Raw genomic sequence first — 22,986 nt, 5'->3', positions numbered from 1 at the left:
TGAATGGGTAGATAAGTGGGAAGGTGACACGGGAGAGGAGGGATGCAGCGAGAGGAGAAAGACAAGTCGTAGAGAAAAATGAGAGAAATAAAGAGAGAGAGAGAGAGAGATTGTGAGGAGGAGAAAAAGAGAGAAAGGGGGAATAGGAGAGAGTGAAGCGGGAAATGAGACAGTATTAGGGCAATCATGGAGAGAGAAGATTTTGACCACTCAGCACTTTCTTTCTCTCTCTCTTTAACCCACACACAGTTTCACACACACAAAGTTGCACACACACATACACACACAGTGAACAGTAGCTGTCTTGTCTCATAGTGACAGGAAAGAGATGAGGGCTGCGATCCATTTTAAATTCTCGCTACGTCTCAAGCCTTCTTCTCTCCTTTGCTCGAGTGTTTCCTTACTGCTAGAGGCCCCAAAAAAAAGAGTTGTGACGACAAACTGTTACTGTTAACACAAGTGTCTGTTAATCTAAAGCCATAAGGCGGCTTCCTGGAGGGCCCTCATGTTTGAAAGGAAGCAATTACAACTGCTCATCTGTCTACCAGCAGCACTGAAATCTTTGAGGACAATTTTGTTTCTTAATAGATTCTATTGATTATAAGTCATAGAAATAAACTGTCCCCTTGTACAGTTTGTGAGGTCCCGGTATCCTTGTTGTTCTAGTCTCTGTCAGAAGTTGTCGATATGCCTCTGAAAGAAATTTCTGGACATTAATTTTGTCACTGAAGCGACCCGGAATCTGAGGAAATATAAAAAGAAGAGCCCCAGTCTTTTAAAGGCAGAGGAGCAGCACTCCTAATAGGAAGGAGCAAGTATTTGAAAAGGAATTAGTACTTAGTCTCCACAGTGGAAGCATTCATTCTCACAGCTGCATTTCTGGACACACAGGTTTGTGTGTGTGCGCGCGCTTGCATGAATGCGTGTGTGCAAGTTAGTGTGTGTGTGTGTGTGTGTTTTTTCATTCACCAAAGGAGCTGCTATCTATGATTGCAATCACCTCCCCAGAATAAAAATGTCATAGCTGAACTGCATCTTCAGGGTCTGAAAGCCTTCTTCCACATTAGTAGTTAAGAACCAGAAGCTATGGGAATTACATATACCGGATCTGATACTGATGTTACCTTCCAGTGGCAATGCAGCACGGTGGTTTGGTTTCATCTGACTCCAGTAGAATCTAATCGCGGTAATAATGAACATATTCCCAAGGGTTATAAAATGTCCTTAAATGTATACATTGTGTTTGTGATAACCCGACCTGTTTGTATCCTTAACTCCCTCTGGCTCTGTCACCTCATTTCCACTTTTAACAGGCAAATGAAATGAAACAGAAAACATTTTAAACCTCAGAGACACATAACCTTGCTGTAAACTCTAATTCCCTTCATTTGTTGACCACATTTCTTGTAGATAAATCCCCTCATTTTCTGCGTCTTGGGGACGTTGAGGTGAACGCCGGACAAAATGCCACATTTCAGTGTATCGCCACGGGACGAGATACGACGAACAACAAACTCTGGCTACAGGTATGACTATACAGATGCACATTCACACACACACACACAAATGCAAACCACATTTCTATGCACTAAGAAATATATACAGAATAGTTTTGGTTTTATTTTCCCCGGTTTTGAGATATGTGTTTTTTCTTAGATTTCTGCCTCCTCCCAAATAAAATTGAAGTGAAATAAATTGTTGTTTGTTATGCTCACAGATTTCGAAGCATCACCTCATTTAAGAAATAATGTTTCAGTTCATTTGAACTACTTTCTACCAAATAAATTATCTTTATAAAAGCAGTTGACAGTTGTTTTAAGTGTACTTTTTCAATGCTTTGAGCAGCTCTAACTAATTAAATTCACCTCCATTTTATAGGATATCTCAGACGGATATCTCAGAACCTGGTGAAAAAAACTTTTTTGTAACTTTGGGGAACTAGCTCTTTAATATGACACTTAATATGACACCCTTTAATTCTGAGAAAGGACTGCTGATTTTTATTTCCTTTACATTCTGCTGTTGATTGATGTGCCCTGTACCTAATAAATAAGTAGATATAAATAAATAAAAACAAATAGAAAATACAAATATATTTATACATATATGTATATATATATATATTTATTTTTATGCGTCCAGTATAATAATGTAGAAATAGACAAACACATAGAGATGAAACAGTGTACTAAATGTGCCACCCTCAGGACTGGTACATCCAATAATAAAGTGTTGTCCACACACACACCAACACTGACACACACACAGAGTGACTCCAGGCCACACATTCTAGCAGCTAACATGATTAAGAGTTTAATAGCTCCTGATTTCATTATGGCTCTATTGTAGTCATGACCTTCAAACCTGCTGTCAGTGAGGTAGGGAAGGGGGGTGTAAGTGTGTGTGTGTGTGTGTGTGTGTGTGTGTGTGTGTGTGTGTGTGTGTGCATGCGGGCATGTGTGGTCCAGTGCTGCCTTATGACCTTGAGCAAGGCAGTTAACTCTGCATAGCCCCTGCAGCACCTGATCTTCCCTGTGCGCTTGTCTGTCTGTGATTCAGAGGAGAAATGGAGAAGATATTCCCGTGGCTCAGACCAAAAACATCAACCACAGACGATTTGCCGCCTCCTTCCACCTCAAAGAAGTCACTAATCAGGATCAAGATCTGTACCGCTGCGTCACCCAATCAGAACGCGGCTCCGGGGTGTCTAACTTCGCCGGTCTTATCGTCAGAGGTGAGGATTTAAAAAAATATTTTCAAGGTTATCTAATTGATTTGCTGTCAACTCTGTACTTTGTGTTCTTTCCTGTTTTTTTTCTCTGAGTTTAAATTTAATATTTTTCAGAGATTATTTTCTCTGCTTTCGTAGGTAGCTTTTAGTGGAAAGTAAAAAAGGTGGTTCAGTATTTTTGGAAGATGACTGTTCGCTGAGCCTGTCAAGCTTTTCTGTTTTCGCACAGCACATATGCAGTTTACAGTCATAGCAGCGCCAGATTAACCATTAGCAAAAGCAGGCTTCTTATTTCTGTTGAGTGACTGTCAATTTTGCTTTTATCAGCTCTAGCTAGGTTGCTAATTAACCAAGTTTCACTGGTTTAAAACACCATCTCTGGCTGACTTTTATGTTTCCATCAATCAATCAATTGGCAGACTCTTTGCTTGCTTAGTTTAAACAGCGGGTAAAGTCAGACAGAGGTTGGAATTATACTTTATTATTCAAATATTCAAAAAGTATGTTTCACTTGAGACCAAATCGTCTCATTTTGCTTCAGTGTTCACAGTGGATGTGGTCTTCAGAGGTCGTGCCTTCGTAGACCATGTCCTCCTGCTTGTGTGTTGAGTGAACGAGCTGGATAAACACTAACAGCATCCACAAGCAGCTTCCCCAAAAACTGCGTAGTGGATATTCTATCATGATCAGGGTTTTTACTGAACATAACTTATAACCCCACAAATAAATGTAGTAGGTTAATGGTATGCTAACTTTTTGCTTCAGAGGTAAACACTAGGTTACTACTGTAAACTAGTTAGCTGAACATGCTAATGTTTGCAGATTATGTTAGGGCACATACACATACTGTTTAATAGGTGTCTTTACGTTTTGCTCCTGTGTTTTTGGTTTTGGAGATGCTAAGAAGTGACACCACCCTCCAAACTCTTTGTATACAGAGTATCACTCTTACACCACTTCAATACATTGAGAAATACAAAGCTTGACAGGTTGCTAAGCTGATATTGGACAGTCACTGTTCAGGGGAGGTTGATCAATGGTTAAAGTTAATTTGAATCTTTCCGTGAACATGTTGTTGACCAAAGTTTTTTTTGACCCAGTTATAGATTTTGTGTTATGAATAACTTTGCATTATGTCTGACTTTTAGAATATGAAACGTCTTTCCAATCAAACGCACATTCACTGTGTCAGACTGATAAAATGTGAGTCACTAACACAATGTACAATAATGAGGAGAGTTTGTGTGTGTGTATGTAGATGTGTGTACACCAGCCTTGTGTTTTGTACGTGTGTGTGTTGTGTGTTGTGTGTGGCTATGACCCAGCTGCACTGGTGTCTATGTGCACATGTGCAAGCTGTGTGTGAGTGGAAATTGTGTGTGTGCTCCAGCTGTCATGTGCAGCTGACATGTGGTTAATAAGGTGTCACCAATGTGTGTTTGAGATGGGATGCTTTATTCATTCACATCCAATAGCTTACATATTCTATTCATCTCCCAGAGAGAGACAGAGGAGGAGGGCAGAGAGGGAGAGGGTAAAGGCGAAAGAGATTCAGAAAGAATGATACAGGAGTGACAGAAAGGAGGGGGGAGAAATGGGAGACAGAGGAGGGTGAGCAAAGAGAGAAGAGGAGATGGTGAAGAAAAGTTAAATGTAAATAGTCAGCTCATTATCCAAAGAATATCCATATCCGAATCAGGGATATGTCTGAATATGTAAACAGCTGAGCAGAGTCATGTTTATTATTCTGCATAAGAGATGGCAGAGGAGAAAGAAATGAGAAATCAAAGCAGAAGCTTCCACCTCGAATATGAATATTTGCTGGTGTGGCTCAGATAATGGAGCTCTTACACTGTCCGGTTTAGGGGTTCAACTCTCGGTGTCGCTTGAGCAGGACACTAACACAACCAGGGTTAGTGTTGCAGCCCACACTGGGAATGAATAGCTTTGTTTCTTCTTTGGTCAAGGAAATCTGGCGGTTTTGGAGACACACTTTCTCTGCGGGACCTTGCTGTGTTAGTATGAATACATTAAGTGGCTAATGTTTATTTATTGTGAAGAGCTTTTTTTTTTTTCTAATGTGAGAAGGCAAAGAGGAGAGAGATGAGGAATCTGCACAGCATGAGACATGTGTCTAAACATGAATAGGACCAATCTACATTTATGAAAATAGATGCAGGTTCAATAAGACGCATTGAGCACAGTGCGTTTCATGGCCAGGCTTCAGTTTGAAAAAAAAAAAAAAAGCCACTTTCACAATCCATGAAAAGATGCTTTTCGGAGCTCTGAGGGATATTGGTGATTATGAATATTGATCCAGAGTCTGGTTGTTAGAAAGATATCACAATAAAAGAATGAGGGCTGCATGTATGAATGTGGAAGGAGAGGAGCCTCATGTTTATTTATTAGAAATATCAGATGGGAGATGAGAGCCAGAGAGAAATCAAAGAAACAGGGAATATGTTTATTTCACTTCTTGAAAAGTGTTGGAGATTTGAGGTTCCTGCAGGACATTGACGGCCATGAATATGGACAGAGTTAAGCTGCATTGCTAATGTTTTTACTCTGAATATTGTAATATTTATTTATAGATACATTGAAGAGAAGAAAGATGAGGGACGGGACATTAGTGGAGGAATCGTGTATCTGGTAGGATTCTGAAGGAAAATGGAAGAACGGATCATAGGGAGGTGCCAAAATATGACTTGTATACATTAAAAATGTTTGGCAGTAGGACAGTAACCCAGGTTTCATCTTCAAAGCCTGAAAAGTGGTCCACTGGGTTATGTGAGATTGCCTTGCTGCAGGTACGCACAGGCCTGGTCTATTGATATTTATAACATGTAGATGACAGAGATGTGCGATTATCTTCTCCCCCTGTGTCCTGGAGCTGTCAAGATCAGAGAAAAGAAGCACATTTTGTAGACAGAGGTGCATCATGGGAACGTGAGAGGTGTGACATGGGATTCCCAGATCATCCTCGAAGACATTTTATTCTCTCTCCCACAAGCAAAAATATGAAAATATCCTGTTAATTCTTTTTTCACAATTATTCGCCAGTCATTTGTTTACTTTATCACAAGATGATGTCTTCAAATTGCTCGCTTTGGCTTACCAACACAGCAACAGTCTAAAACCCAAATATATTCAATAGATCTACAACTGACAGTTATTTCTATTAGCCTATTATTAATTATCTAAGCCCACTATTTCCTCGATTAATCATTTCGTCAATAAAATATCCATTACACTATCCTAGAAAGTAAGGTGATGTCTTCAGATTGCTTGCATTGTCCAACCAGCAGTAAGGTAGACATCCACAATACTATTATTTATTTATTCAGTTTAAATGAATAACTTTAATAACAAATAATAATACAAATAACTGTTAATCAATTATCAAAATAGTTGGCTGAAGAACTAGTCTCGGTAGGTATTTCGGCTAGGTATTTCTCAAAGATAGATAAGTTCAATGATTTCTGCTCCCACAAGTTTTATTTTAGACAAATAGAAATCTACACTGTATATATGATTGTTGTGTGTGAGAGACAAAGAGATGAACTTTAACTGTGTGTATGTGTTTATGTGTGTGTGTCACTAGTGGTTTGATCAGAAACAAACTCTAATAAAGCTTTGCCCTCTGGTTCCTACGGTGACAGAGTGCATCATCGCGCCGGCTCGTATAACACACACACACACACACACACACACCAATACATCACCATGCCAGCTTGCATTACACACAACTCATGGCCTAGAAAGCTCCTGCAATATTATTGTCACACACCTGCATACACACAAACACACACAGCTTATGAGAACACACAACTGACTTGAGTTCATACAACTGTCTTAAACCTGTAATGGTCCACTTCTAAAATGTCCTTTTCTTACATTTAATCATTCACACACACACACACACACACACACACACACACACACACACACACACACACACACTCTCTCACTCTAAGTAACAGTGGCAGGTGGAGCTTGAGGCATTATGGAACTACAGAAAACCTACTACCACTGTTGGCTGTTGATATGACTGAAACATACACACACACACACACTTGCACACTCATACACTCCTCTCTAGTTCTGGAGGTCAGATGTCCTCCAGTGAGTACCATAGTGATGTCAGCAGCAGTCTGTGAAAGCTAAACTTTATTGACAAGGTTGCTGACGATGGACAACAAAGGAGAACATGCCTAGTGGGCGCCAGTCACCAGCGACTTCCTTTCTGTTGGTCTGTCTGTCTCTGTCTTGTTTACTACATCATAAATCTTTAATCATCTATCGATGCCCAGGAGTTTATATTAATGCTAATATCACTGAAGAAAGCGAGTGACAGTGAAAACAAATTAATCAAGGAGATGGGTCAGGTCAGAAACGACGCACACATTTGACGTTTTTCCAGTGTTGATTTGTTTTCTTTTTATCATTTAAATTTGACCCAAAAAATGTGAAATGATGAGAGGGGTTCACATGTGATTAATAATAAACAAGATGGTGACAAGAAACCCATCGCAAAAACAACACCATTGATGATTTGTTATATTTTTTTAGGTCAACTGTACAAATGACAAGTGATGAAAAAAAGCAAAAAAAAAAAGCAGAGAAATCAAAAGCATGAACCCGTTCCAGCTCTTGTTTTTTCTCTGGAGTCACATAATGACCCACTTACATTCTTTACTGCTTCATTTTTACGTCTATTATTTATCTTTTGGATTTTCAATAGGTTTTTAAGTAACACGCAAACATCTATTCAAGGTAACACACAAGCTTCAAGCAGGCGAGCCCACTGTTCTTTTATGCTTGAATAAATTGAGTTTTTGCTTTATTTCTTTTATTTGATTGTTAATCATCAAGTTGTTTACTTTGTTTATTTGATGGCATTGCGAGCTGACATGTTGTTGACGTCGTTGGTTTTCTGAAGCCACTTCAACATTCATTATCTGAATTCAACTCTGTCTGCTTGTGTGTGTGTGTGTGTGTGTGTGTGCGCGCGTGCGTGCGTGCGTGCGTGTGTGTGCGTGTGTTTGCATTTGCACACGCGCATGTGCTGTCAAACTAGTGTTTCATCTTTTGCTAAAAAAGACACTTCCCAGCCTGCACCTCTCTGACAGCCACACATTCAACGTACACACACACACACACACACACACACAGAAATGTAAACAAACACAGATTCACATCCACATAAAGAGGAAACGTGGTGACAGCAATGCAAAATATAACTATTAATGGAATAACATGCACAGTAACATACACACACACACACACACATTTAATTTAGATAATACTCACTTTGATATGATATGATTGAAGCTGGATTGCAAAAGAAAAAACATTTTTCCCTATCTCCTTACAGATAGCAGCATTTCTTAGCAGCATTTCTTAGCAGCATTTCTTAGCAGTGTCTTTGAGAACGTGTCTGAGATACAGTCTGTATGATTTACTGTCTGTGAGATAGATCACAGTGTGTGTGTGTGTGTGTGTGTGTGTGTGTGTATGGAGATTATATGTGATTAATTCATGTGTTGATCTGTGTGTGTGTATGTGTCAAGTAGATGAACCTTTGATGCTGAGTGTTTTAAGGTTGTGTGTGTTGCGCTTTAGGCTTGTCAATCACAGATGTGTGACAGTTAGCTCTGATCTGACTGACTGGCCCTGAACCATCACACATCCATCACATTTACGTACAAGTATATACACACATTATTTTATCACATTCTCAAAGCACGTGTATAATGGAAACTACAATATGTAGCAGTAGCTGTATGCAATGTTTGATGTCAAAAATTCAAATGTCATTGCTCAGTCAATCAAATTCTGTCAAAACAATTTAATATTTTACTGACGTATTTATAAAATACAGTCTTATCCAAGCAGCTGAAGGTGATGATACCTTACTGTTCCCCTGGCTAAATCTGTGCAAGTCAAAAACAAGGTGTAGCTAAAGAGATCAGGTTGAGAAAACTTTCCCAAAATTTGTGAAATTGACTTTACGTTGAGATACAGTGCACCAAATGGTAGTATGAGGAGCTGTGGTCAGAGCCCCTGATCCTGCTGAAAAACATGCAGAAAAAAATGTCCAAAACTGGTGATGTAGACCTATTTATATTGTAGTTAACAAGCAATTACTCATCAAAGCCCCTTTCAGAGGTGCACCTCATTACTTAAATGTACTGTTGATCTCATGTTTGAACTAGAATGGCACTCAGCAGAGGACATAGCCCTGCCAGAGCCAAACATTTTCTTCTACCAGATCCAGATTATTATCTGGATCTGCACCAAACCATATAAACTCATAGGTCTCAGCACTATGAATGTGTCAGTTTTTTTTTTTTTTTACATAAAAATCCATGCATTATTGCCTGAGAAATTGGCAAAAACGTTGAAAAATGTCCTATCTTGCAATGTTCAGGAAAGTGATAAAAAAATTCCTGCATCTGCACCAAAATGTAATTCGTTCTTTTGTGCCCCCTGGCCCTTCCCTCCATTAAATTTGGTGCAAATTGGTGCTGTACTTTTTGTGTAATCTGAGGACAAACCAACTAACAGACAAGGGTGAAAACATAACCTCCTTGGCCGAGGTCATAAGCACACTAGTCACTTTTACGTAAATTTCACGTGAGACTGACCTGACAAATCTGAATTGAATGGCATCAGATTAAAGTTAAGGTTGCAGCAGGTAAAGAAAGAAAATCAATTCAATAAACACTGTGAAAAGCCAATTTCAAGTTTGTGATCAGCGGCACAAGAGGTTAACTTAGTGTTTGTCATTCTCTGCTTATGCCCCAGTGGACTTCATTATCAGAATTCACTGTCTAATAACATTAAATTACGAAATTTATGAGGAAATTTATTCAAAGATTCACAAGAGGACAAGCAGGGGCGCGTGCACCTCTTGTTCAGGATGGTCATCAATTATGATTTTAACAGAAATAGTTTTAAAGTCAAACACTCATAAACCTGTGCTCACTCTGCTTCTTTCATTACTTTTGAAAGTCACCACAGTTCCTCAGAGGCTTCACCTCTTCCTGAAAATATCACACTAGCACACATAAATGTCTTGTCTTATCTGAATTAAGCCGTAAGGAACGTAATGCAAAAGGAATCTATGTGTAAATGATAAAAAGCCATCACTTTAACAGTGTGAACATGTGAAATTGTCGGTCACTATAATCAAGACTGCTTCTCAATAAAAGTTGTCCATTGTCTCGTTTAGAAGGTGGAAGGCTTTTGATGTGAAGCAGCTGGAAAAAGCGTGTTCACATTAATATTAAGTTCATTAAAACTTCAACAACACAGCAAAGGAGAATGTATCGGTGCGTGAAACATCATGGCTTGTAGCCATGATGATACTAGATGAAAGTAGCTGTATATAAAGCTTGTTATGTGAAGTGTCTGGAAAAGCCCCGTATAAACAGAATGGATTATTGAATTATCCTTGTTAAGGAAGTAAAGAACAAGATACAGGTTTGAAACAAAACTCCAGACAACAGCAGCAACTGAAACCTGAACACAGTGGGTGTTAGAAGAATAGCACTTTCTCTCTGGTCCTCTGCATGACCATATTATGCTAACTATATAAAATTGCAAGTGAGTGCAGTTAATCCAGCAGGATTCCCCCTAATGATTTGGGTCATAGTATATCATTTTCATAGTCTGACTAGTAGTATAGTATAGTATAGTATAGTCTAGTTGTCATTGTCTGGTAGCTTGTGTAAAATATTTGTTTGAGGTCACACATTTCACATTCAGCTGTCCCACTGATGGGGCTTTGTATCACAGAGACTACAGTATGTTGTTCCTTGTGCCACTACCCTCCTTTGTTATATTGTGATCTTGTTTCAGTGTGTTTCATTCATCTTGTGAGGCACTTTGAAACCATCTTTTATGATCTTGTTCATTGTTTTCTCTCCTCAGAGCCTCCGCACCCCATCGCCCCACCCCAGCTGTTAGGCGTCGGCCCTACGTACCTACTGATTCAGCTCAATGCCAACTCCATATTTGGCGATGGACCTATTATACTGAAAGAGGTACGTTCTCTATGAGATAATGAAAGGTTTTAAGCAATAATTTGTACACATGTAACAACACAGTATGAAGCCACTATGGCGTGATGATGCGTCACACCAGGAAGAAATAAATAAATCTTTGATGCCGATAACAAGCTCATTTTATTCTTTTACTGGACAGCAGGAAAATAAAATGGTTTCTAAGTGACACATTTTGGGAAACACACATTTTTGCTTTCTTGTTGGAAGTTAGCGTGAAGCTATAGCCAGGAAACAGTTAGCTTAGCTTAAAAACAGCTAGTATGGTTTGTCAAAGTTACTGCATGAACAGATTAAACAAATCAAATATAACATTTTAATCAGCGAAATTACAGGTGTTGGCAACCAGATTTTTCTTAAAATTTTGGCAACAGCCGGGCTAACTGTTTCTCCCTGATTGCACTATTAATGTTAATCAAAGCTAACAAGAGTAGTATCAATGTTTTCATCAACTATTGGCAAGAAAGCCAGTAAGCGAGATGAAGAATATCTGATCTTGGTAAAGCGAGCTATGTTTTTAATCTTTATCTGACACCTACATTAATACTCAAGATGAGTTCTAATTAACACTGAAACACGTAACTATAACATGTAATATTTGATTTTCTTCCCTTCAGGTTGAATACCGCATGACATCAGGCAGCTGGACGGAGACTCACGCTGTGAACTCTCCCAACTATAAGTTATGGCACCTTGACCCAGACACAGAGTATGAGATCAGAGTTTTACTAACCAGACCAGGAGAGGGAGGGACAGGCAAACCTGGACCACCACTCATTACCAGGACCAAATGTGCAGGTAGGCCATGTACATGAAATGTTCAGATGAAGCTATAATGTTGTGATGTACGTCCACCTAAAACATGATGAACTTGAGCCTGCAAGAAAAAATGCCGGAAACTTAGTTGAGTTGACTGGGCTTGTGCACACAGCTTTTTCTGCCTGTGTGATTGTCTATCGATCTGTCCATCCATCTACTGTTGTTCTTTTTATCTTGGTATCTATATTTTAGTTGGTGGAGTGATATTTGTACTCGGAGCAGACAGTGAGAGGAGAGGAGAGATGTAGCGGGGGATGGAATTGGAGAAGAAAGGAGGGGAGAGCCTGAGTCAGTCCGTGGTTGCTCAGTGATCTGAGAGAAAGAGTGATTAAAATACTGGAGGCTCTCTCCACCTTTCTCATTTTTATCTTGCTTTGTTTTCCCTCTCTCACCTCATTCCTGCTTTCTCGCTGGTGCTCCTCTTTTCTCTCATATCTCCCATTCCTCCCTCTGTACCTCTCTTTCTACTTTGTTCCCTGTCACTGCCTTTCCTCCCTTTCTCCCTCTCTCTCTCTCTCTCTCTCCCCATCTCTTTCTCTCTCTGTGGATCAATAGACGGAGGGCAGTAACACTGTCTGACATTTGTAGAAATAAACGACTGAAATATAAACACAGCTAGCCTGAGGGAGAGAGACAGAGTGCGCGAGAGAGAGTTGATATGAGAGAGAAAGAGACAGAAAGAAAAGCAATGAGCTTGAATGAGAAACAGAACAAGGGAGCGATGGAGAGATGATGAAAAACAATAAGGCTGGAAAAGAAAGAGAGGAGAGAATAGGAGCGGTGGGGAGAGAGCACGAGAGAATGATGAAACTGGAGAATGGAAATGAAAGAGAGATGAAAACTCATAACCATGGGGCTTGAATGATGTCTGCCAACCTGTGTGTGTGTGTGTGTGTGTGTGTGTGTGTGTGTGTGTGTGTGTGTGTGTGTGTGTGTGTGTGTGTGTGTGTGTGTGTTTATTGACAGAGAGGAAGTCATAGACTTGTTCATGCGACTCATGTATTGAACAGTTTCCTGTTTGACAGGAAGAGGAAATTAATCTTCTTCTCCTAACTCACACAGGAGCACATTTAAGCATGTTGATATATCAGACCACAGCAGGGACATAGGGTTATAGATTTAGAGAATTACATCAAATTATTTTGTATATGTGAATAATCTTTGTCTACTGACCAGAAGATAATCTTGTTTCAAGGATTTAGGGAAAAAATCTAAATCTTTTATGGCGCTCAGAGCAATTTCTACTCTTACGCATTTCAGGGACTGACACTGCAGTAAATTCCCTCCTGCACAAACTAGAGGCCATCTTGTGATTGGATCACACACCACGACACCCGTAAAGTTTTGTGCTTCTATCTTGCACTGGTGTGACGCAAGCTCTGTGAAAATTATTGTCCACAGACAAATAAACACCTGCCAAAGTGCACAAAACTGCCCCTGTGATAGTTCCCAGGACCACATTTTACCATGATGACACACACAGAGACTCAGAAGGTGAAAACAATACACGCCCCACTGTCACTGCTGGTAATTACACAGCTAGTCAGGAAATAGCACATAATCCCCCAACCCTATAAATTTGCAACTTTCATCAAACAAACAAGATATAATGTGTTAATTAATAATAATTTTTGTTACCTTTGGACTTGCTGTTTCCAGTCTTTATGCTAAGCTAACCAGGTGTTGGTTGTAGCTCCATGTTTAGCATACAGAGATGAGAGTGTTTTTTATCAAAAGATCTACTTGAACTACATGACTTAGACATAGTTACATTAACATACATAAACATAATATACAATATTCATATACACCACAAAGTAATGACTCTAAGTAGTTGTTATTTAGAATCTATTATCAGAGTAGTGATATCTTCTTACCTGTCTCTTTCTGTTTTCAGTGTGACTGGGTCATTCACATTCAGACTCACACACACACACACACACACACACACACACACTAACACACACACACACACACACACTTGGAGTTGTGTGTGTGTTTGTCGAGAGAGTGAGACAGACACACGAGGGGTAGAAATGTTATTTAAATGGTAATGATTCCTTTGCTTTTTCTGTTTGGTTAGGTTTGTCTGATCCCACCACCTGTAGTTTACTGAGTATTTAGTTCAACACAATATAATGAAGACATGCTCACACACACACACACAGTGAGATGTATTCACAAACACCAGGCATAAACCCAATCTATCACCACACAAAACACAGTTTAATTAAAAACCAATAAAGTTGATAAAATACAGAGCAGACATCACACACACTGCAGAGCAACTGATCTGATGCCCGGCAGGATTTCATCTCTTCCTCTCCCATCGCTTCTCTTTTCATCTCTGCAATTTTTTATCTCTTTTCTATCTCTACTTCTTTCTCATGCTCCCTCTGTCTCTCCTTCTCTCCCACTCTTCTTGATTTTTCCTCTGTGGTGATTTATTGCTCTTGTCTGAAGGGTGAAAAATAATCAACTTGAAGTGAAGAGTTAGTGTGTGTGTGTGTGTGTGTGTGTGTGTGTGTGTGTGTGTGTGTGTGTGTGTGTGAGTGTGTGTGTGTGACAGAAGAAGGTGATGAAGTAGCTTTTAATCCAAATCCTGAATTTTCTGCTGAAAACCTCTTGGTCATGGCAGTTTAGACACACACACACACACACACACACACACACACACACACACTCCCACACACACCCCCACACACACACACACACACTCCCACACACACACAAACCATAGTTACACAGGCATGAGCACACTGAAGAGGGACACACTGAGAGGTATTGAGAAATGTACATACACACAGTTCAGAAGAGTCACAGTATTTCTCCTGTGTTGCACAAACTCAGCATCACTTGGATTAATGGAAGAATGGAATCACAAAACACACATTTCCAGTCACACAAACGCGGATGTTGTAGGAATCACACACAATATATTGCATGTACTTCTTTATATATGTGAAAACACACACATACACAGTCAGCAGGACGACGCTTTAGGGGTCAGGCCCTTGAAATAGCACCCGGTGGACTTAGAGACACAGTAGTGTCCAGTGTGTGTGAGAGTCTGTCAGTTTTACAGTGATGATATGTTTATGTGTTTGCATGTGTCTGTGGGAATTTATGTGGTATACATTTTGATGGTTTTTCTAAGGTTCACATAATTTGCGAGGGTCTGTTTCGGATGGATAATTCTCTGCCTTTAATAGACATATGCAGATTTGTAGGTTTGGGGAAAAACATTAAACTCTATTGTGAATAAATCTAAGAGAAATGCTTTGGGGTAGCTGGAAAGATATACTTCAAAGACAAATAATGACAGCTTCTTAGAATGAAAAAATATTCATTGATTAATAAAAATTACATTAAAACATTATAAACAACAAGAGAATGAAGATTTGCTGCTGTGAACTTAGCTGGGCTGCAAAAACTTTAAGCAAGGCAACGCCATTGTTTTATTTATTGCACATTTCATACAGTAAACTCAATGTTACATTGAAATACATACAGGACGAATACAATGAAATGCACCATAATACTGTGTGATTGTACTCTTAATCGATAAGTCTAATGGTATTCTATATTTTTCTGCCCTTCACCAAATCCCATGAAAAGATCAAAACCAACAGTGAATTGATTCTAACAAGTACTATCTGTGTAGCCAAGCCTGATATGGCTCGTTGGTCTGTGCCTTAGAGCTCTGTTGTTGTCCAAAAACTATTAAAAACACATCAGTGAGCCACAGTGTTGCAGTAGATGACACGTTCCTTTGTTTCCATGGACAGGGGCATTGTAGTTTGTTTTGAATCAGTCCCACACCATCATGCTGCTGCAAACAAACCAGATGTGTATTAATTCTCCACTGAAAATGCACCAAATGTTACTCCTGACTAACATTTGGTAAAACCTACCCTGTCCAGCTGTTATAGGGAATTCCACAGTCTTATTTAGAAATGAAAGTATATTTGTGACTTGGTTTTTAAGATTTACATCTTCAGTGGGAGCCAATGGGTTTTGTGCTGAGAGGCACAGACCAGCTAGTAAGTAAGCGGGGCCCTAGAAACGCAAATGTCCCTGACTGAGTGATCGGGTTACACCATTGGTCTGCCGAATGCCACGTGACTAAGTAATAAGATTACACAATTGGTCGGCTAGCCCAGTGTTGGAGTTTCCCCATTGGTTGTTGCTCTTTCAGAATGATTTAGGGCAAACAAGCAGTGTCGACACCTCTCCATGCTGACGGCATGGCAGCTTACGTGAATGAGCTTCTAACTTTCTCTCCCAGTGATCATTTTACAAATGTAGCTGAAATCACAGCACAGCCGTTGTGTTTAACTTTTGTGTTTGGTGATTTTGTCAGACGATATTGCGATTATAAAGGATTTTAGCAGCAGCTTGGAAGTGACTGCTGGTTAACATGTAGTCTTTATGGGCCACGATCCAGTCACTATTTCAAACTTATGGGGAATTTGACTGTATTAAAATACTGTACATGTGAGCACAGAGAGAAGGAGAGAAGCAAACAGATTAAGGGCTGAAACCGACTGACACTATGCAGAATGCAAATGGCCAACAATGAGGTCCAGCCATATACTAGGTTTTGACTTGGTCTTGTTATAATTCAGCTTCCTTCTCATATCCTTAGAAGTGGGTTTAATTACTCTTCATTGCTTTTACCAACCTTCCCTTGTAAATACAGATGTTTTGATATGTTTTATTCGTGGGAATTTCTATATCATCATCACTCACAAGGTATATTTTGTTTTCTTTTTCTGAGCTTCTTGATTTCAAACAAATCCCCCGCACTGAATTATGGTGATACCATTTTTGAGCTTGAGCAGACAGCCGAAGTTATTGATTTCATAATTAGCCTCTGCAAAGGCAAATCAGGGCCAAATTCCACGTAGCTTACAAGTGCAAATTGAAAACCGGGTGCAGCGTAAATTTGCACCTTTCATGTACTTAAATCTGGTCCAGAGAGAGACAGAGACATGCAGAGAGAATAAGGGGGGGATTCAGAATGAATGAAGGGAGTTTCATTTGTCTTCTTCATGACAGTGGAAGGATTACCAGGAACTAATTGGACAGATTAACTGGGATTTAGCTGCATCTCCTGTCACCCTTTTCTGTTTCCTCCCTTCCTATCCTTTCCCCTTTTTATTCCTCTTTTCTTCTCTGCTTTTCTTTAAGCTTCCCTATTTCCTGCTCTGTGCTCTTTTTACCGTATATTTCTTGGCTCTTCCTACTGCTTCATGTTGAGGGACGTTTTTTTTTTTTCACCCTTAGCGTAGTTCTATTTCATTTAGTTTTATTTCCTTTCCTTTTGTTTTTCGTTCTTTAATTCCAACCTCTGGATGCTGCTGATATGAAGCTTGCCGTCCTTGGTGTTATTGTTGGTGTTTATTGGTATTGTTATTGTTTTCAAAGCTCCATCTGTGGAGAACAAAGCCTTTTAGTTCCAACATGAATCCAGCCGTTTGTCTGTCTACCGGAGGAGGAGAAAAGGACAAGGCAGCCTCTGTGGTTTACCGTTGGACCTGGTCCCGCTTGACTCTGGACGCGTTCCAAACTAGTTATCGTCTTTCCCCGTTCCTCCTCTCGGTCTCTCTCTTCTCCTCTCTCATCTTTCGCTCCCATTTCTCTCTCTCTGCTCCCTTTATCTGTCCCTCACTCCCTCCAGCCCCAGTTTCATTTTTCCATGTATCGCTTTGTTTCTCCACTCTTCTTTACTCATTTTCTATGCTACTGTCTTTGCCCCTTTTTTTTCTCATTTTTCTTTCTTTCTTTCTTTCTTTCTTTCTTTCTTTCTTTCTTTCTTTCTTTCTTTCTTTTGTCCACATTCTTTCATTGTTCCTCCTCTTACCTCGCTGTACCTGCTTGCACTACCCTCTGGTAAACAGACAGAGATAATCAACATTACATTATGGGTTGCAGAGGTAGGGGCTGGGGGTTTTAAAACCCAGGTGTGTGTGTGTGTGTGTGTGTGTGTGTGTGTGTGTGTGTGTGTGACAGGCAGCTAGTCATATATTTTGTTTTAATTCTATGTTGAAGACCATCCGTGTGAAGCAGTGTTAGCATCAAGAGACCCTGAAATCAATGCAATTTATTACACTGCCCTAACTGTGTGTGTCTGTGTGTGTCTGTGTGTGTGTGTGTGTGTGTGTGTGTGTCTGTGTGTGTATTTCCATCCTAATAGCTAGGTTTATAGTGAGGATCACAAATATTGATTAGAACGGAGAGAGACAGAGAGGAAGAGACCAAGACAAGTGAGGAAGAGACAGATAGAAGAGAGACAGGCAGAGAAAGCAGTGGGTCACTCTCTCTCGCTCTATTTAAATGTCAGCCATCTAATAACAGGTTGAGGCAAAAATGAAATGCTGTGACCCCTCACCTAATAACACACACACACACAGACAATTGAGCAATAATATTTGCACCGCAGCTCAGCAGACAATTACCTGCCCGTGTGTTTTCACAACCTTCCTTCCTTTCTTTTCTGTCTTTTGTATGTCTATATGTATCTTTATTAGTGAGCGATTTACATGTGAATGACTTCGAAACATTTGTATTCCTTGCAGCTCATTGTGTGTGAGTGAGTGTTGGAGTTGCGTTTGCCCTTGACGATGCATTCTTATTATGAGAAGTTTTATCAGGAGCAGCGCACACACACACACACACACACTCACACACATATATACACACATATATACACACACACCTATACATGCTCTGCTCAGATTTAATCTTGATTTGGTCACAACCTGAAATGCGTGTGTGTGTGAGAGTGGCCGTGCCTGTGAGTTTCTTTTCGTGTGTGTGTGTGAGTGACAGGCAGATAATGGGCTGTCAGAAGAAGCGACAAGTTTGTGTCCTTGTGTTGTCTCCTCTGAGAGAGGAAGACCCAGAGAAAAACAGAGAACAAGACAAGGAGGGGTTGGGGGGGAGACTTGCATCTGTATTTAAGGTGAGCTTTTTTATTAAAAAATCCTGGAAGGACATGAGGAAGCAGGAGGGTTACAGCGAGGCAGAGACAGAGAGTGGAAGGAACATCAACAGGTGATGAGACGATTATGATTGTGAAACAAAACTTTTAATTAAATTTGTTCTGGTTACTCAGTAATAGATTCCACGTCACTCTTGGGTCCAGAGCCAATCTGAAAGATCAGAGTCAGAGGTAATCAAGGCATACTTGATATTGGCTGTGTTGAGCACACAGATTTTTTTTGTCATCATAACCTGTTGCCCTCTCAGCTATAATATCAAAATTACTTTTGATACTTAAAGTACATTTTACTGATAAAAACGTATGAACTTTAACTCAAGTAACCTCTGAATACTTCCATCTCCACTCCTCTAGCAAAAATAAAGAAAACACAAACAGCTCAACCCTACTAATGTTCCATTCAGTATCTCTGAAAATATATATATATATATTTTGTTGCCTCAAAGTGTAGTTCCAATTTTGAGAAGATGTCTTCTTGCCTATCTGTAAAAGTCACGACCACACACCACCGGCTTTAACCCTTGTAGATCAAGTGGTAACTGCCGTGTGTGAGAAGTAGATGGAGTTGCACTGTATGTTCTGTGGAGTAATAACAACTTTCTTGATTGAGCGATATCAGTTCTAGTTAGAGAAATAGTTCCCTGAGCTCGAGAAATAGCCCTTCTGCAAAGATTGGTGCCGGGTAAAGATAAGAGCTTTCCTACAGAGAAGGTAGAACTGTTAGAGGACCCGCTCTTATGCGTGAGGTGGTCCACCCCATATTGTTGAATGGCTGGGAAAACCAGTAGGTATACATCATATTACCTAAAAAATAGTGAACTAATATGAGCAGACAGAAAGCAATGGTTTGGTTTTATGCTTGCAGTCTTGCTTGTGATTGTGTGTGTGTGAGTATGTAGAGGTTGGTGGGGTCTGGGGGGGAGTTATTGATCCAGTTAAATGAGCCAGTTACAGTAATTAAAGCTGTAGGCAGGCAGGAGAGAAGGTGGATTATATTGACAATAACAGTTGTGATTACATATCAAAGATGGAAATCAAATATGTGCCTTGTAGAAGTCACTGCATTTGAGAAATAGTTGAATGGCAGTGAGGAGCAGAAACAGATGCTCATAAAACCCTCATTTTACCGAGGGAAATTGTTGACTCAGCACTCTTGGTCTCTTTTTGGCAACACAAAGTACATTTGTTCCATACTGAAAGTGCACAGAGACTATAAACATTAGAAACTTTGTAGATACTTTTGAAGTTAATTTAAGTCACTTCCCATGTAAATTCATCACACATGGTGACTGTTTTCCCTAACTGCACTGCTCTTTGTCCTTGTGGGTGACCTTGTTCTCTGTGTTCCTCTCTCTGTTTCTGTAGAACCTATGCGAACTCCTAAGAGGCTGAAGATTGCTGAGACCAGGTCTCGTCTGATAGCGGTGGACTGGGAATCGTTGGGTTACAACATCACCCGCTGTCACACCTTTAACGTCACCATCTGTTACCATTATATGACTGCCAACAACCGCAGCAAGGCTGACTGCTTGGACATGGACCCTAAAGGTAACACTCAATATTATTGTTGATACAGGCTTTCTCACTGTGACTTATACTGCTGTTTTACTGTATTGAATATGACACTATAGAAGACAGAAATATTTTATTTGTAAAGGCTGCATTATGGGTAAGTGGCTAAGTATAGTATACTACAAAGATACTTGTAACCAGTGAGTTGATTGTTGATTCTCAGTAGGTTTGGCAGTACGCGTATCAGCAACCATTTCAACAGTAGCCGTTTGATTCTATGTTAATGTCAGAAACATTGAATAATTGTTAGTTGCACAGGCTTTTTTTTTTTTCATTTTTTTGCTTCACTTCTTCTCAGCTCCACGCCACCTGGTGGGAAACCTGCCGCCCTACACCAACGTCAGCCTGAAGATGATTCTGACCAATCCAGAGGGACGGAAAGAGAGTGACGAGACCATCATACAAACTGATGAAGATGGTACAATTAACAAAACAAACTTAATTTATTTATTCATTTTCTAATTTAAAAAAAAATATTTATTAATATTTATTTGTTGTTTGTATGTTAGGTTAGATTAAAAAGTTAGGTTAGGTTCAGATTAAAAAGAAATTAAAAATTATATTATTATCATTATTATTAGTAGTATTATAATTGAATTATAACTTTGAGGTACACAAAGCACTTCAACAAGTCACTGCTGTGTGTATTCCTGTTGTTGAGCTCTTTCATTGTGAAGCATGGTATAATTTTGTCTGTGTATGTGATGACAGTTCCAGGTCCAGTTCCCAGTCAGTCACTAAGAGCCACTCCATTTGAAGACAGAATTCTTCTTTACTGGAAGGAACCAGCTGAGCCCAATGGCATCATCATACAGTATGAGGTACTACCAGTAACCGCAGTAGTAGGAGCCAAACTAGCAACATGCTTAGCTTGAAAATTTTTAAATGCTGGTTTCTGTCTCTCTGCAACTCCTCAGATCAGCTACAGTGGCGTGCGTTCATTTGACCCTTCGGTGCCTCTCCAGCGGCCAGGCCTCACGGTGTCTCTGCCATCAAACGCCACCTATCACCTGTTTTCCCAGCTCCACCCGGGTGTAACATACCAGCTCTCTATACGAGCATCCACCTCTAAAGGATTCGGTCCTGCTACCACACTGAACGTGACTACTAACATTTCAGGTAGAAAATAAGATTTAATATGGTTTCGTCATGAATATTTTTCTTAATATCACGTTTCGATAGATAGCAAGGTGATGAGTATAGACTAACACAGACTCTGGTGCTCGTTCTTCAGCCCCGACAATAGATGAGTACGATGGGTCAGAGGCCTTTCTGAATGAAACTGCAACAACCATCACTGTCCTGCTCAAACCTGCCCAGGCCAAGGGAGCACCTATAAGGTACTGCATGCAAACATTTACATATAAATATAAATATGTGTGTGTATATATATACGTATATACAGTGTACAGTACATACCCAAATCCAGGCTTCTGTCACAGAAATACCAGCACCGTTTGTTTAGAGTTCATATATCTTAACTTTGGCATGCAAACTGTGCACTGTTAGTTTACTGCTAAGTGTAAGGCAACCATTAAGGCATAAAAATAAACAAAGAGCATCATGTAATTATTCTTGTAAGTACATTTGTGAACAATGTAGTGGTTGAGCTTGAACATGTGCATTGTAGTACAAGTGGTTATTATTTTAATTACACCAAACATGTTATTTTCTCGGAGTAACATCAGGGGTCAGTAATTAAGTTAGCAAAGCCACATAAACATGACACCAAACTACACAACCTTTTTTTGAAATTAGACTTAAGAAATATTTAATTTATCATTCTGTTGTCTTATCTATGAGTATATTTGTGAAACAAACCGATTTCTACATTGCCCTCCGCTCTACAGTGCGTACCAGATTGTGGTGGAAGAAGTGAATCCTCATCGGACACGGCGCCAGGCTTCCTCTGACTGTTACGAGGTGATTATTAATGTGCTCTATGTATATGTAAGAAGCCGTGGTTTTACAACCTATCTAATATACGGTACATGCATTTATTTGCTAACATACATTTTCATTACAAAAAAAAATCATTTTAGATATCCTACTATTTGGCTCCATAGATCAGTGGATCTTATAAAGAGCTTTTATTTGCACAAAAGACTCTTCTGCGTAACTGAATTTGCATTGCTCTCTTTTTTCAGTCAGATTTATTGACATATTACTTTTAATGGAAATAAATCCTCTTCCCCAGGTTCCAGTTTCCTACCACAGCGCGTCGAGCGGTGGATCTCCATATTATTATGCCGCCCAGCTGTCCCCCAGCAACCTGCCTGAGCCGCTCCCCTTCACAGTGGGAGACAACAAGACCTATCAGGCAAGTCTTTTTACCTGAGCCAAATATTCTGTACTGTGTATAGTGCAGCAGAAGTGAAAATGTAAGTTTTGCAAGCTACACTACATTGCTCTGCTTATGCCTGGGTGTCAGTGCACAGGGATTTGTTGTTTGTTAAAGATCCTCCTGAGTTTTTCAGATACTCCAGCAAGATAAAGAATGACAATGTTGTTCCATTTGTTGAGAACAGACAAAGAGATAAACAAAAATAAACCAATAACACTGAGGCAGAAGTTTGTCCACCCTAAGTGCAAAACACCCAGGCATAAGCAGAGCAGAGCAGTGTAGTGTACGCAGTTGAATGCAGCAAAGAATGCACAGACTTTCACAAGTGCATGGCACAACACAGGAGGGCCAGTTCCTCAGATCAGAACTCAGCAGTCCATCTAGACCTAAAGGACAAGGGGCGCTTGTTTAAGGGCTGCAATGTACACTTTTTGGCCAGAGAAGATGG

The 22,986-nt window shown here is 39.8% G+C and overlaps 1 protein-coding gene across 14 annotated transcripts in view; it reads left to right on the top strand.

Annotated features, from left to right (window-relative positions):
- ptprk (protein tyrosine phosphatase, receptor type K) overlaps positions 1-22,986 on the top strand; it is a 112,118-nt gene that overhangs the window by 58,065 nt on the left and 31,067 nt on the right. For all 14 annotated transcript variants that reach the window (XM_022764097.1, XM_022764078.1, XM_022764024.1 and 11 more), the window contains 11 exons: positions 1,411-1,526; positions 2,560-2,734; positions 10,667-10,779; positions 11,415-11,595; positions 19,988-20,170; positions 20,493-20,612; positions 20,906-21,015; positions 21,112-21,313; positions 21,429-21,534; positions 22,045-22,117; positions 22,392-22,514. In XM_022764097.1, the coding sequence (XP_022619818.1) occupies positions 1,411-1,526; positions 2,560-2,734; positions 10,667-10,779; positions 11,415-11,595; positions 19,988-20,170; positions 20,493-20,612; positions 20,906-21,015; positions 21,112-21,313; positions 21,429-21,534; positions 22,045-22,117; positions 22,392-22,514 (1,502 nt within the window). The remainder of the gene's footprint in view (positions 1-1,410; positions 1,527-2,559; positions 2,735-10,666; positions 10,780-11,414; positions 11,596-19,987; positions 20,171-20,492; positions 20,613-20,905; positions 21,016-21,111; positions 21,314-21,428; positions 21,535-22,044; positions 22,118-22,391; positions 22,515-22,986) is intronic.

The sequence above is a fragment of the Seriola dumerili genome, unplaced genomic scaffold (assembly GCF_002260705.1).
Source record: "Seriola dumerili isolate Sdu_G_001 unplaced genomic scaffold, Sdu_1.0 BDQW01000025.1, whole genome shotgun sequence".
In the NCBI taxonomy this organism is placed as follows: Eukaryota; Metazoa; Chordata; class Actinopteri; order Carangiformes; family Carangidae; genus Seriola; species Seriola dumerili.
This window is presented reverse-complemented; position numbering and strand designations above follow the sequence as displayed.